This window comes from Patiria miniata, unplaced genomic scaffold, assembly GCF_015706575.1.
Source record: "Patiria miniata isolate m_02_andy unplaced genomic scaffold, ASM1570657v1 HiC_scaffold_22, whole genome shotgun sequence".
Classification (NCBI taxonomy): Eukaryota; Metazoa; Echinodermata; class Asteroidea; order Valvatida; family Asterinidae; genus Patiria; species Patiria miniata.
Window position 1 is genome coordinate 7,841,920 of NW_024037061.1, and position 14,551 is coordinate 7,856,470.

The window sequence follows — 14,551 nt, forward strand, 5'->3', positions numbered from 1 at the left end:
GTGAATTCATAAAAAACCCAGAATATGTAGTGTCATGTTCAAGTCTTTAGCCAACTGTAGCACGATGAGGAATCAATAAATGTTTAGTTGATACCGGTCTGGTATATTTGTTTCAACATTTTGTCCATTTTCAGTTGTTAACATTCTGCCTTTAGGAAGTCTACCTAGGATGTCCCGCCTACATCACCAGCCTAGCTCCGCCCATAAGGACGTCGTATTGGAAGAAATCAGACATCAGATTTATAATTGTACCAAATAACATGAACTATTCCTCACATTGTTTTGGGTGCCATTGGGTGGGGGGGGGGGGGCGACGGATTTTTTTTCGGGGTACGTAGGGGGCTGTACGCAGCTGCAGACTGCCTAATACCTTATTTACCAAAGACAGTAAAAATTCTAACAGAGACAACATCATACCATTGCCTTTGCAATCTGTACTCTTATCATGATGTGACAATCTTGTAACTTAAGAGCAAGCAGAAACTGGAGTTTAATATCATTGATGCAATTAACAATAGCTTGGTAGAGTGTGTGTAGCCGCATTTCTAGCAGGACGAAAAAAAAAATTAGCAAATCGATCTAATATGTCAAAGAATAACTGCGCCATCTATGCTTTATCGATATTAAAATTAGGGCCTATATGAGATGGAAACTGCACGACTCCTATCCCTTTTGTCTTGTGACCATGGACTTTCAATTGGACTCACGTTTAATAGCTCCACGTTCCAATTAATGGCAATAGACCAAGGACAGACGTGTAGACGGTGCATTCAATGACATTGATTTGTAACTAGTTCCAGTCAACTGAACTTCATTTCAATTACCAGCCTCAAGCGTGCTTACAATTAATTGCAGGGAGTTAAGAAAATTGGACTCAATATTAATATTAATTTATTAGGGTATTTTATGGTGATGCTCGAACACGATTTCGAGCATGTGACCAGAATCAACCAATCACTCATTCCCACGTCCATTTGCAAGATCGTACGACCGTGGTATCTACTCATTACTATACAGTAATAAGAACACTTCAGTGTTGCGCATCAATTGGACTCCTTTTGCGGAAAAACTCAGTCGTGACATGGCATCTACAGCAATTCTCTGTATACTCGTATACCACGTGGTTTTCTGCAAGATGATTACATTTTCAGTAACCCAAGACTAGACCTAGTTACATCTGCTGAACAGAAAAATAATTTCGGGATGGAAACTTCATGTCTCTATGACCCTGGCAGAGAGATTCTCATCATAAGTTTAGTTATCATGACAGTTCTAGTTCTGGTTTGTGGATTCCAAGGAGATCACTGTGGAAACCGCAAACACATTTTTATTGCTGCAGAAAATCGTGCACTTCAGACTTCTACACTAAGAGAGGGACATGCCAATAGCTCCTTATGTTATTTGTTGAAAGATGGAATGTATTATTTAACTCGACTTCGCCTAGTTGAATGGAACAATCAATCTTTGAACTTATCAAAATATTCTTACCATTCCACTCATAAACATTTGTATACCAATCAATTCCAGTTCATTGAACTGAATTCACTTGTGTATCGTACACAACATTTCCAGCGCAGCAACCCAACACAATATCAACGAGACTGTCATATAAACACTTTGCTTTCGGAGATTAGGAATTGTTCAACTGGAAACATGTGACATCCAATCAGATATCCCCACATCCACAGCAGTATCCTGTAACGTGCATACAGTTTATATTTTCGAGCCTTAACTGAAACCACTAGTACACCGGTGATGCATGGTGGATTGTGAAAGATTCCTCCAGTTTTCAGAACTTCATGTTCTCACGAACAAAAAGCCATATCAAATAGACTGGGGGTTTTTGGGTTGATATTGTGTTTGCAGTTGGATGCAATAATAGGTATTACGTTGGTAAAATTAGTGTTTACTGCTAAGCTGCAATAAATACTTGGTACTTTGTGGTTAGCATTTAAACCATGTTTTAGATGAAGTAATTGGTTATAGTTTGGTAATATACTTAAGACACTGGTTAATAACACTGGTTTGAGACAATAATATAATAATAGTTCATGCTTGACATCGCACAGGTGCAATGTTGGATATTGAAAGACCTTAGTTATCGTGCATTATATTATACTTGAAGTAATCATAACAAAGCTATTCATGAAAACTGAACCTCGAGGAAATATAATATGAGAAATTATATTTTGATGACAGACTCATCATTAAAATGTCAAAGGCTGTTCTATGACAATCAAACAATTTGGAAAACAGGATCAAAGTTTTTAATGTTGAATAAAGGATTTGAATTTCTTTAATTGTGAAGTTTTCATCAGGATTTCTTTAAAAGTAGGAGGGGCAGGAAAACTGATCGATAATTAAACTCTGTAAAAGCAAATCCTTGTTTTTAAATAAAAAATGCCCTTTATCAGATGAAAACGAAAGACAGTGGTACAAGTTTAACTATGAAAAAGTTTTCAAAAAATTAGTTTACGTGTTGATACAGACCTACATTGCATATAAACACAACACAGAAGAATGGCATTTATAAAATAATGAAAAAAAAAACCACGCAAACAATTCAGACAAATGGGTGAAATGTTGGTGAAACTAGTGTGTGCAGCCATAGTGGCGAAATTCATTGGTACTTTGTTGGTACAATCAGTGTGGGGCTTGCAAAAAGGTATTGTCTTAGTAAATGCAGTGCATGTAGCTGTGTTGAGTAATAAGTTTGGTAAAATTGTGCAAATAAAGCGTATCACTATTGATGGAGCAATCGATACACATTACGATGGTACAATACGTCTATGCAGAGAATTTGGATGCATTTGTAGTTTTGTTTTGAAAAAGTGTTTTCTACCACTCTTGATGAAATAATTTATGATGTTGGAACAATGCATTTTGCTGTATTGGGGAATATCCTTGGATATTATTGACGATAAATATCATAAAGAAAGACATAAAATACTCCATTCTGCCAATTTAACAAATTACACTGGAAACTGCGTGACTACTGTCTCGTTTGCCTATTATTTCATATTATGTCTTCAAACTGATGATAACAGGCCGCGGAATAGGTACGTGACGCATTCAATGCTATTTATATCCAATAAGTTCCAGTCAAGTGCACCACTTTTGAAAGGACATGCAATTGAGGAGAGCACTTAGCATAAAATATTGATTGAAAGAGTCGAGTAGGAAACCTGCCATTCACTGGGTCGAAGAGCTTTAAACATGTGACCAGAAACAACCAATCACCCCTTCCCACGTCCATCGGCGATACTGCTGTCTCTGCTTGTCACTTCAGAAAATTGAGCAATTTTACCACACTCTACCATTTGACATCTTACACTGATATCGACTAAACCTTTTTGTCTCGGAAATTGACATACAACAATTCTGAGCATGTTTGTGTATCCCGAGATGTATTAAGTCTTGTTAAAGTGTCAGAACGCCAAATGGTTCAATTTTCTAATCTGATCGAAATCATATCGATATGGAAAAGCCATGTCGTTCATGTCTAAACGGCCCTAGCAACAAGATTCTAATGATCGTGATGATCTTCACTTTTCTCGTTCATGTGGATGCTTTCCAACGGGATCGCTGTGGCAACGTGAAACAAACATTTTTTTCAGCAGACAATCGTGCACTTCAGACTTCTACATTAAGAGAGGAACAGTTCAAGTCTGCTGTCCGCTGTGTTAGCTACTGTCATGCTGATAACAACTGTCGATCTGTGAATTATCATAGACCAGATCAACTTTGTCAAATGAACAATCTGACAAGGTTGCAAAATCCCAATGATTTCATTACACACTACGGCAGTGTGTACATTGATAATGATGCAGACACATCTCTCTTCTCTGTGCCTCAGTTCAGAGGTTGTGATGAGGTCCTTCAAGCTGGTCATAATGTGAGTGGTATCTACACGATATTCCCAGCTGGATTCAATGATGGGCTACAAGTCTACTGTGACATGGAGACTGATGGAGGGGGATGGATCGTCATTCAGAGGCGTCAAGATGGCAGCGTGGACTTCAACCGCAACTGGGCTGACTACCAGGTTGGCTTTGGCGGCTTGTCTGGTGAGTTCTGGCTTGGGAATGACAACCTACGCAGCCTGACTGAGACTGAAGGTAAGTGGCAACTACGAATAGACTTAGAGGACCGGGAGAATAACACGGCCTGGGCTGAATATGACGACTTTCAGATTCATGGAGACAACTACACACTCAGAGTCAACTCGTGCAATATTTACAGCACTGCCGGAGACTCACTCACATACCACAATGGAATGATGTTTTCAACAAAAGACAAGGACAATGATACAAATAGAATGAAGTTCTGTGCCAAATTGCGTGAAGGTGCGTGGTGGTATAAAAATTGTTATGAATCTAATTTGAATGGACGATTTCGGCCAGGAACCACTAGGGATGGTATAGTATGGAAATCGTGGAGGAAAGATTACTATTATCTGAAAGGCTGTTCGATGAAAATCAAACATTTTGAAAAACTAGAAAATAAGGGTGTTAAAAATAAAGAAATTTGATTTGTATCCATTGACAAGTTCCATGGGGGCAGTAAAGCTGTTATTGGTGATCGATATTTGGCAAGACATATTTTTTACAGGAAATGACAAGATTTTTAATTGAGGGTATATACAAATGACAAGAGAGTTGTGGTACGTTTCTTTTCACAAAATGCGGACACTGAATATATGATAGCATTTTGACAAAATATAGTTAGTATTTGGTAGGTATAAAGTGAGAAAGAAAATAATGTAAATATCAATTCCCCTCCCGGAGATGGAAGTTTAGGCTACTAAGTACTACGTTGGTATTGGTAAAATTACTGTTTGATGCTGTACCTCATGAAATAATTTGTTTGTTGAGAAAAGGATATGCACCTGTGTTATTGTCACTATGTTGGTACAATTAATATATGTAGTGAGCGCGGAGTAGTAGCGCCGTGGGGTTTGAGTCTCGTTGGGGGCGAGTTAACATACACACACAGCGGAGATGAAGTTTCACCAGAGAATCACTGATTATTTATTCATTCATTTGTTTATTCGTCTCCATTGGTTTCTAAGAGTCTAAGGGAATGAGGTGGCCAGTCGCTGCACCAGGCTAAGCACGGCAAACAGTATCTTTCATCATGATTTCCAGCGGTATTCGGGGGAATTATCTTTCTATTTTCCCCAATTCGGAGGCCATTTCGCTCGTCTCTCCCCGTGACTGACACAGATTTCTATCCTTCTCGTTTGTCACTAGTTCCAGAGCACTGCCCCGCGAAGCCTGTTTACCGCTGTCTGGGTTACCTCTCCCTTCTCTTAGAGTAATCAGCATTTGTGTCACTCTAAAGATCCTTAGTAATATTCAAAGAGTATACTTAACAACCACATTATGTAAGATACAGTCTTTTATAAGCACCAAACAATAATTAGTGAGGCCCTATATTATCTTACACGACACCGAATGCCAGTCTTGGCAGACATATCCCTGCGCTGCATGGATACACGTTCTATTTTTAGAATATTGTGCACACACCTGGGCAGGCCAGCTTATTGGCAATTTAACGGTGAGTAGGCGAGCGCCCTCTGTTCGCCAAATTTGTGAATGAGCAACAACAAATCACTATCATAAATCATTTCTCCACATATATATCTGTGTTGGATGAAATGACGGACATATACTATGCTGATATTGCATTAGATTATACAACTTTTTGTATTTAAATAATTGGTAAAATTTTAAAGAAGAAATGTATGCGCTTGTGTTGAAAATGAATCAATTGGTACCATGTTGATACAATCGGTCAATGTAGATAATTTGAAAGAATTGTTGGTGCCTTTTAAAGAAACTAGTGTATGCGGTCATGAAAAGTTGTGTTAGTGGTCATGAGAAATGTAATACATGTAATTAGTGATGTTGGAATAATTCTTTCTAAAAAGAAATACAACGAATTTCCTTTTTTTCGTCAATTTAATTCTTTATTTCATATTAAATAAAGGAATAACCCTTAAAAGGAAAAAAACAGTGATTTCTACATTTCACCAACATTTTTAGTTTGATATCTAGTTCCAACATTATGAGATATTATAATTCAAAGGTCATGTTCGTTTAGAGGCATTGACAAAATATGGAGCTTGTCCAAGAGACCTCATATTCATTGATTTCAATGCCTACACATGATGACGTCAGAATGAGACTTTAATTAATTCCAATCATTTCCAGTTCATTAGAAATCCACGTCTGGTTGGTACAAATATTTTTAGAGTAGCAACTGACCACAAAAACAATAGGGGTGCCATATAAACACTTTTCTTTTTAAGATGATGAAGTTCCTATCAGGAACATCTGACCATGAACATCCAATCAGCTTTCCCCACATCCACCATAATTAATTGACATGCTCTAAATGATTATAAGATGGAATTTTTGCATCGGTGCGATATAAATCAAATTAGGTTTTGCCCTTCACCGACGTTTGAACACTGTATACTCAGTGTGTTACCTCCTGCGTGAAAGTTGGAAAAAAATCACTCGGGTGGGACTCCAACCCACGACCTCCTGCTGTCTAGTGCAGATGTCTTACCACTCGACCACCGAGCTAACGGGATCGGTTGGTCGGTTCGAATCTAATGTATATAGCAGCAGGTACCGCATAATCTATTATAATATGGAATGTTGCGTCGGGGTGATATAAATCACTGAATAAGGCAGTAAATGGAGCAATCCTGAGCTGTTTTATATTGTTTGGTGATAACTTTTACTTGATATCTTGTTTGAAAAAAAACCCTGTAGCTGTGTAGCAAGAAATAATGCATGCATATTTGTACTATGAATATATTAAGTATGCGAAGCTGTGTTGGACTATGTTATATATTGGTCATTTTTTGGTGTTTACCGTTCTACTGAATGTACTAATAGGTTGCGATTTTTAAATTAAATGTGCACCTTTGCAGGATAAGGTTTATGCAGATTAATTTTAGGAAAAGTAGATTATTAGTGATATTAATATGTGTAGATGTTTTTAAAAAGAATTTTAACAAATGATATGGACATTAGATAATGTAACTGAGTAAGATATAAGGCTGTACAATTTCGAATAATTTAGTATCGATTACTCGAAACTGCGTGTAACCGAATATTTGGATTTTCAAAACTTCCGGCTGCAACTGCGGGCTGCGCCGGTAAAAAGTTGCACAAAGAGGGCGCCAATTAATATTTGCGTGCGGCAATCGAGTGCTTTGCAGTTAGTATTATACATGTACAGGGTGAGTAGAAAAAAAGAAACCCAAATGTCGGGACTATTGTTTTAGTAAAGTTCTGCATGAAGCACTTTCAAAATGTAGGATATGAAAGCCCAATTCATAAGCTATCAGTTAGTACAAGAATCATTCAAATCACTTATGTACTTTTCAAGTTACGGAATTTTAAACACAACCACCGTTTTAAAGTTCTGTTCACGGATCACACAAAAAGGGTGCGTTCTATCAGCAAAATGAAAACAATTCACACACATCCCTATGTGATTTGTTTTCGTTTTGCTGAAAAAAACCATTTACCTTTTTGTGATCCGTGGACAGATTTTTCAAGCGGTGCTTGTGTTTAACATTCCGCAACTTGAAAAGGACATAAGTGATTTGAATGATTCTTGTACTAACCAACAGTGGTCCCGACATTTGGGTTTCGTTTTTTACTCACCCTGTATAACTGTAAAGGGTTAAAACCTCATAACAGGAAGTGAACAATGAACCACCGTCAACCAAAAGGTTCCCGTCATCAACAAAAAGTGGCACCTGACAATAAAACACCGCAACTTCACGATAAAATAGCATCACAGTCGTGTGTGTATTTAAAACTATTAATTTATTTGAAGAAACAAAAACACACATTATATCAATTAAAAAAAACCTGAATTATACTACTTTATATTAGTAAATGGTTGGTACTATGTTGCTAATATTACTGAGGGAAACTATATCTAGAGTGGCTTTGTCATATTGCTTTAGTGGTACTTTGTAAAAAGCAGTAAGCATGTACCTTATGCGTTTGACAGACAGAGAGAACGAGGGCTAGGATGTTTGTGTTGCTGAAATAGGCATTAGCAAACCCTTCTGAATTATTGTAACTGAATAAAAAAAAAAAAACCTAGAAGACTGTCTTAGATGCCTGCAATGCATAAGGTATATTATTTGTTAATGCAGATTTAAAAAGTCTTTGACAAGTAATTTTGCATGAGAGTATAGCCAATTTATAAGCCAGATGGTTTCTAATGTTTTCAATGTCTGAATGTATTGTAACGGACAGTTGTATAGCCTTTTGTTGCCATGTTAATCTGTTGTAAGCCGCCGGCGGTGCTGAGGGCCGCCGGCGGAGGGCCTCCGGCGGAGTGCCCTCACCTGTTTCTTTTTTGCTGGGCGTGCACCGGAAATTTGGTTCTATTTAGGGATGCTTGTGGTTTGGCGCGCGCGGGAGGGGATTTGGCAAAGTGCCTTGGCGGCCTGTGGATTGTTATACATTGTGATACATTGCTATCTGTAGTGTGTTTTGAAAGAGCACAAGTGTAACGTTGTAGTTGTTGTTGTTTTGACAGTTTCGCGGAAGGTTATCCGCTGAGTTTTGTTGATAAAATAAAAAGTTTTCTTGTTGGAAATCCTGTGTCCGCTCCCCTTTTCCGTTGTTACCGGTCTTGAGGGACAAGAACCCCTGGTCCACGCTACAGTATTATCTTAAATTGAAGTCAATTTACCGTGGTTCTACCAATTTACTTTGTGTTAATGTATGGATGTTTAATGGCACATTTTACTGGACAAGTATGTTTACAAATCTGAATCAATGGTTGATCCAAGTTTTTGAATTGAAATAATATGGAAATATTTGATAAAAATTGGGATAACAAAACTCTGAGCACTTTTGTTATTTGAATAAAATTAAAATAACTTTCATTTTAGAAGGAAATAATCCATTTATTTCTTTAAGTAAAGATTTTGTGTCTGGATCCACCAATGATGAGGGTATATTTAACAATATTTTCAATAGTTAAGACTTTAATTATTGCACTGATTACATGAGATAAGTATAACAAATTTGCCGAAAATTTGCAAAGCACCAAATATTTTATTAGACAGGTTGTCACTGACTCATGCAATTCTTGAAATAAATCAACACCGATTTCAATTCAATAACATTTTTTCCATCATTGGAAAGGTGGAAGAAAATAGTTATAATCATTAGAACGGTAACATAACCATCAGAGCACGGGTAAATGATAACTTGTGATTTCAGTAAAATCCAGAAAATAAAGAAAAGTGTGGTGTTCAATTCCTTAGCCACCTGTAGTGGCGTATGGAATAATGCTTATACCAAGCAAGATGAGGAATCAATAAATGTTCAGTTGACACCGGTCTGGCATATTTGTTTCAACAATTTGTCCATTTTGCAGTTGTTCTCTTTCTGCCTTCGGTAAGGCCTACTTAGGACGTCCTGGTATGTCCCGCTCTCATCATCAGCCTAGCTCCGCCCCTCAGGTTGATGTACTTCATACATATTTAACTGGTGAATTTGGGTCTCAAAGCGAATGAGCATAATAACCCTTCTATGAGCAGTATAAGCAGATAAAATGGATTGTAAGTGACTTCCAATAGCCATTAGTCTCCGCATGCTCCCCAGCGCATTCTTCCAAGCATATATTAAATTCTTATGGCGTATTTACGATGGTATCTTGAAGATGTCACGTAACCCTTGAAGAAAACATTCAAAAGGTGGAACTACTGATATAGAGGTAATATTTAAAAAAAAAAAAGCCGAGACCAGTTTCAGGAATTTAAGCTCAATTCAATGGGAAAAATAAGATTGATGAAAATATACAAATCACAGTGACCAAGGCTTCAAACAAACTTTGATTGATAACCCTTGGGGGAACCCGTGTGCGAACGTTTTCCGAGGGTGGTAAAGGATATCATTAACATTTCTGCTTCTTATTGGTTGGGACTTGTCTAGCACATACTGAATTATTCATGACATACGTGCGCTCTTACATGGCTTTGCGATCGAGGATAGACACACAAAGGGAGAACAAAAGATCATTTCAGTCCTCGAGTACTTAGTCTATGGGAGAGTGTTATATTACAGGGACAAAGGGAATTACAAAGCATTGTGATCAGATGGCCCATTGAAAATCATCTGTTAGGTGACATGGCGAACATCTGTAAATAAAGCTTATTATTATTATTATTATTATTGTCCTTGAGAGTATAGAAATTCGCGACTGTGTGTGCACACTACACACACTGTAAATATAGAGTGGGTACCGTGGGGATACGCTCAAGAGCCATACATGATTTATAGGGAGATATTCAGATTATTTTATCCCCACCTTTTCGAAATTTATTGGAAAAGAGGTGAGCTACTGTTTCTTTGCTTAGAAATGGTTTTGTAAATTAAATACAAAATAAAGACAGCGGAGCAGAGTTAACACGACTTTGGTACTTTAAAGGTACCAAACATCCACGGGATCTTTCTTGAAAAGCTATCATAGCTGAGAAAATTCTAATATGCAAAATGAAGTTTTAGCCTAGCATAATTCCTTTCAACACCCATCACGATACAACTTTTCTTGAAAAGTGCGTGACAATAAAATACAATAGTCATACAATAGACAATGGGTTATAGAACACATAACTTCTGTCATTTTATATCAATAATTTAGTGATCATCTTTTCACATTCACATTGTGCCATTGGTAAATTGAAATATCATTATTTTCAAAATCATTGTCTAAGCTTATCAGACTGAACACATATTTTTGGGAATTCCTTTTGAGATACCACTTCAATACTCATGAATATGAATATCATGACCCTGCCAATATTGGCCAATCAGACTCAAGTTTACAAGCTCGTGCTCCCAACACACAACACTGACCAATTACAATCGTTCCTCTTGGCTTCAGGACTGGTACCTTCAAAACAATTCAAAGTATTAATCGTTTTGGGTTTTATAGATTTCATGTTTGTTTAACGTGACTTCCGGTTTGAGACGTCATCAGTTAAAAATTCGCAAAATGAAAATTCAGTTAGTTTAGACAGGACTCATCACATTCAAAAATGACTTGGGCAGTTCACTATAGTATGGCATTCACCTAAATCAACTAAACGACTGCAGCGACTACAAGATATCAGTGCCAGACTAATCTCTATCACTAGTAAACATTCTCAGATCACTCCTGTATTAGCAGATCTCCACTGACTTCCAGTATTACACAGAATCAAATACAAACTTGGCCTATTCGTTTACAAAATTCTCCACAACAATGCCCCGAAGTATCTCATCGAGCTCATCCACCCGTACTCAACAGCACGCACCGGACTTCGCTCCAATGAGCTCATAATGCTTCACGAGCCCAGGACCTCCACTCTCTGGGGTGCCAGATCCTTTATTGCAGCGTCAGCCAGAGTGTGGAACCAACTCCCTCTGGCTATCAAATCATCTCCATCCATCACAACGTTTAAGACAAACATAAAATCTCACCTGTACAACCAAGCTTACTCTCACAACACACAATCCTAACTCGACTTTCTCCTCAAGCGCCATGAGCACCTTTTTAGGCGGATACTAGCGCTTTACAAATGTTATTTTGTTTATTATTATCAGAATGAAAAATCTTTTAAAAATATATAAATGACACAAATGTATGGATTGATAACACATTACTTACGTTTGATGACGTCACAGCAACAGTGTAGCTGACAAAAAAATATTCGTGCCATTATGATGCCACGAACATCTTTACTGGATACGAACTAATCAAATGATGAATTTGATTTGAAAAAAAAAACACAGAAAATTGATCACTTTCTGATTCTCCTTATATTAACGTCCGGTTTGATGACGTCAGGATGAAGTCTTGAAACTTCGCAAAGTCATTTGCGTTTGTCCAAAGCATATCTAGGAGCAATTTAGTAAAAACTAAATTTGCAAATGGTTTTGAAATTTTAAAAAGTTCTATGACGTGCCGCTAGGGGCCCCTTTCAAGTGCTGACGTCACCTTTTTTGTATTTGGCATCTCTACTAACATTTCCACAATTTGTTTGATTGTAAGTTAGATTCCTGTCTATTCCTGCATTAATTGTACGTCTGATATTCCCGCATGCTGGTCAGTTCCTGTCAAGTAAGAGACCAGAATGCGCTGATCTCGAGCTGCTGCAAAATAATAATGGTCTAATGGCCTGATGAACAGGGGTAATAATTGCTTGGCGCTTTGAGACCTTTGGTATAAAGCGCTATATTATCACCTCATTACTATTATAACGGCTTTGTGGTGTCTCTACCACCTGACACAAAAATGCGAAAGTAGTTAGAAAGAAATGAGCAGCAAAATCATTGACGCACGATCTACCTGGTTTGATACACACTGTTTTACCATCAGAAACATGAAATAGCATGATAATTAAAAATGGTGTCTTAATTTTTTTCACCCCTTAGTTTTAGATGTCTGTATGACGATTACTGGAATTAAAGTTAAAGACTAAAACCTTACATGAAAATTCAAGCCTAAGATATCTCAAATTTAAATATCTCATATGTGGTTGATCAGCAGGATTCCATCAAATATAGAGCAAGGCGAGGGAAACTGCCGCTGGTAACAAAGGACGCCTTGGGGACGACATGTGAATCAACTCCTGTCAATTACCATTAAGTGAACTGCACCGTATTGTGCAGAATGCAATTAACGTCTCGGAGGTTTATTGAATTGTATTTTGTAACCAGTTCTAGAGAGCAGGCAATAATTGGAATACTAGAACGCAATATTAATTCTGAGGCCATACCTTACGTTTGGAGATGAGGGAATCAATTTAAGGCTTACACATGTGACTTGAAGCGTCCAATCAGCTTTCTCCGCGTAGGCCTACATGTCAAGAACTTGTGACAGTGATATTATTTATATTTTGCTAAGCATCGGTTCTCGGGTTTGGGGACATATTACTCCAACACTGCTACAGGTTAAAAGGTTCTTGGTGGTTGATGCTGCATACGATACGATTCTACTTACATTCTAACAAATCTCTCAGCAGTTTGTAAACTTGACACTGGATGCAGCATGCAGCACAGCATTTCCTTAAATTGAGCAAAACATATATGATAAAATATAGAAGTGCCAATATGGAAAATAGACAAAATCTCCACTTCTCTATCATCAAGATAATTAAACTCAGACTGGCGATTGTCTCAGTGCTTGTGCTAACTGTTGAAGGTTTGTACGGAGAACACTGTAGTAACCTCAAGAAAATTTTCATTGCTGCAGACAATCGTGCACTTCAGACTTCTACATTTAGAGAGAAACATGTCAAGTCTGCTGTCCGCTGTGTTAGCTACTGTCATGCTGATGACAACTGCCGATCTGTGAATTATCATAAAACAGATCAACTTTGTCAAATGAACAATTTGACAAGGATGCAATATCCTGCTGATTTCATTACACACTACGGCAGTGTGTACTTTGATGATGATGTAGACACATCTCTCTTCTCTGTGCCTCAGTTCAGAGGTTGTGATGAGGTCCTTCAAGCTGGTCATAATGTGGGTGGTATCTACACGATATTTCCAGCTGGATTCAATAATGGGCTACAGGTCTACTGTGACATGGAGACTGATGGAGGGGGATGGATCGTCATTCAGAGGCGTCAAGATGGCAGCGTTGACTTCTACCGCAACTGGACTGACTACCAGGTTGGCTTTGGCAGCTTGTCTGGTGAGTTCTGGCTTGGAAATGACAACCTACGCAGCCTGACTGAGACTGAAGGTAAGTGGCAACTACGAATTGACTTAGAGGACTGGGAGAATAACACGACCTGGGCTGAATATGACGACTTTCAGATTCATGGAGATAACTACAAACTCCAAGTCAACTCATACAATACCCACAGCACTGCAGGAGACTCACTCACATACCACGATGGAATGATGTTTTCATCTAAAGACAAAGACAATGACATCTATAGAAATTCCTGTGCCAAAATGCGCAGTGGTGCATGGTGGTATAAAAGTTGTTATCGTTCTAATTTGAATGGAAGATTTGGGCAAGGAACTGCTTGGAATGGTATAGTATGGAAGTCTTGGAGAGGCCCGGGTTATAAACTCAGAAGCTGTTCTTTGAAAATAAAACTTTTGATAAACCCAGACAATTAATTGTTCGGTATCAATGAATTGGATTGTGCAAAATTTCATCAATATTTCTTTAGGGTGGGGGTGGAGTGGGCAGAAATGTTATTAGGTACGTTTAATGAATATAATTTTTTGTTTTTTAGGTCGATCCTCAGGATAAACATGACAACAAAAATGTGACAGTTTCGTTCCATAAAATGCAATGTGGAACTGTGTATTATAAAATGAGCAAACGTTAATCTAGTTTTAGTACGGATTTACAAAACAGTGAGAAAGCATAATTAAAATAACAACCACGATATCACACTCGGGCTACTACATGTAAGTAGGTATTGGTAACAATTTAATGCTGTGCCTCATGGTATAAGTTGTGCTTTGTTGATAAAAGGTTACGTAGCTGT

At 37.8% G+C, this 14,551-nt stretch overlaps 2 protein-coding genes across 2 annotated transcripts; both read left to right on the plus strand.

The window, feature by feature from the left end:
* The first annotated feature begins 3,478 nt into the window (after positions 1 to 3,478).
* LOC119729998 (microfibril-associated glycoprotein 4-like) lies at positions 3,479 to 5,320 on the plus strand. The gene is made up of 2 exons (XM_038202789.1): positions 3,479 to 4,418; positions 5,253 to 5,320. The coding sequence occupies exons 1-2, from the start codon at positions 3,479 to 3,481 to the stop codon at positions 5,318 to 5,320; spliced, it is 1,008 nt and encodes a 335-aa protein (XP_038058717.1).
* Positions 5,321 to 13,385: 8,065 nt separating this feature from the next.
* On the plus strand, positions 13,386 to 14,174 carry LOC119729999 (ficolin-2-like). Its single transcript, XM_038202790.1, has one exon. It carries the CDS (start codon positions 13,422 to 13,424, stop codon positions 14,172 to 14,174), a length of 753 nt encoding a protein of 250 aa, XP_038058718.1. The 5' UTR covers positions 13,386 to 13,421.
* The last annotated feature ends 377 nt before the right edge of the window (positions 14,175 to 14,551 follow it).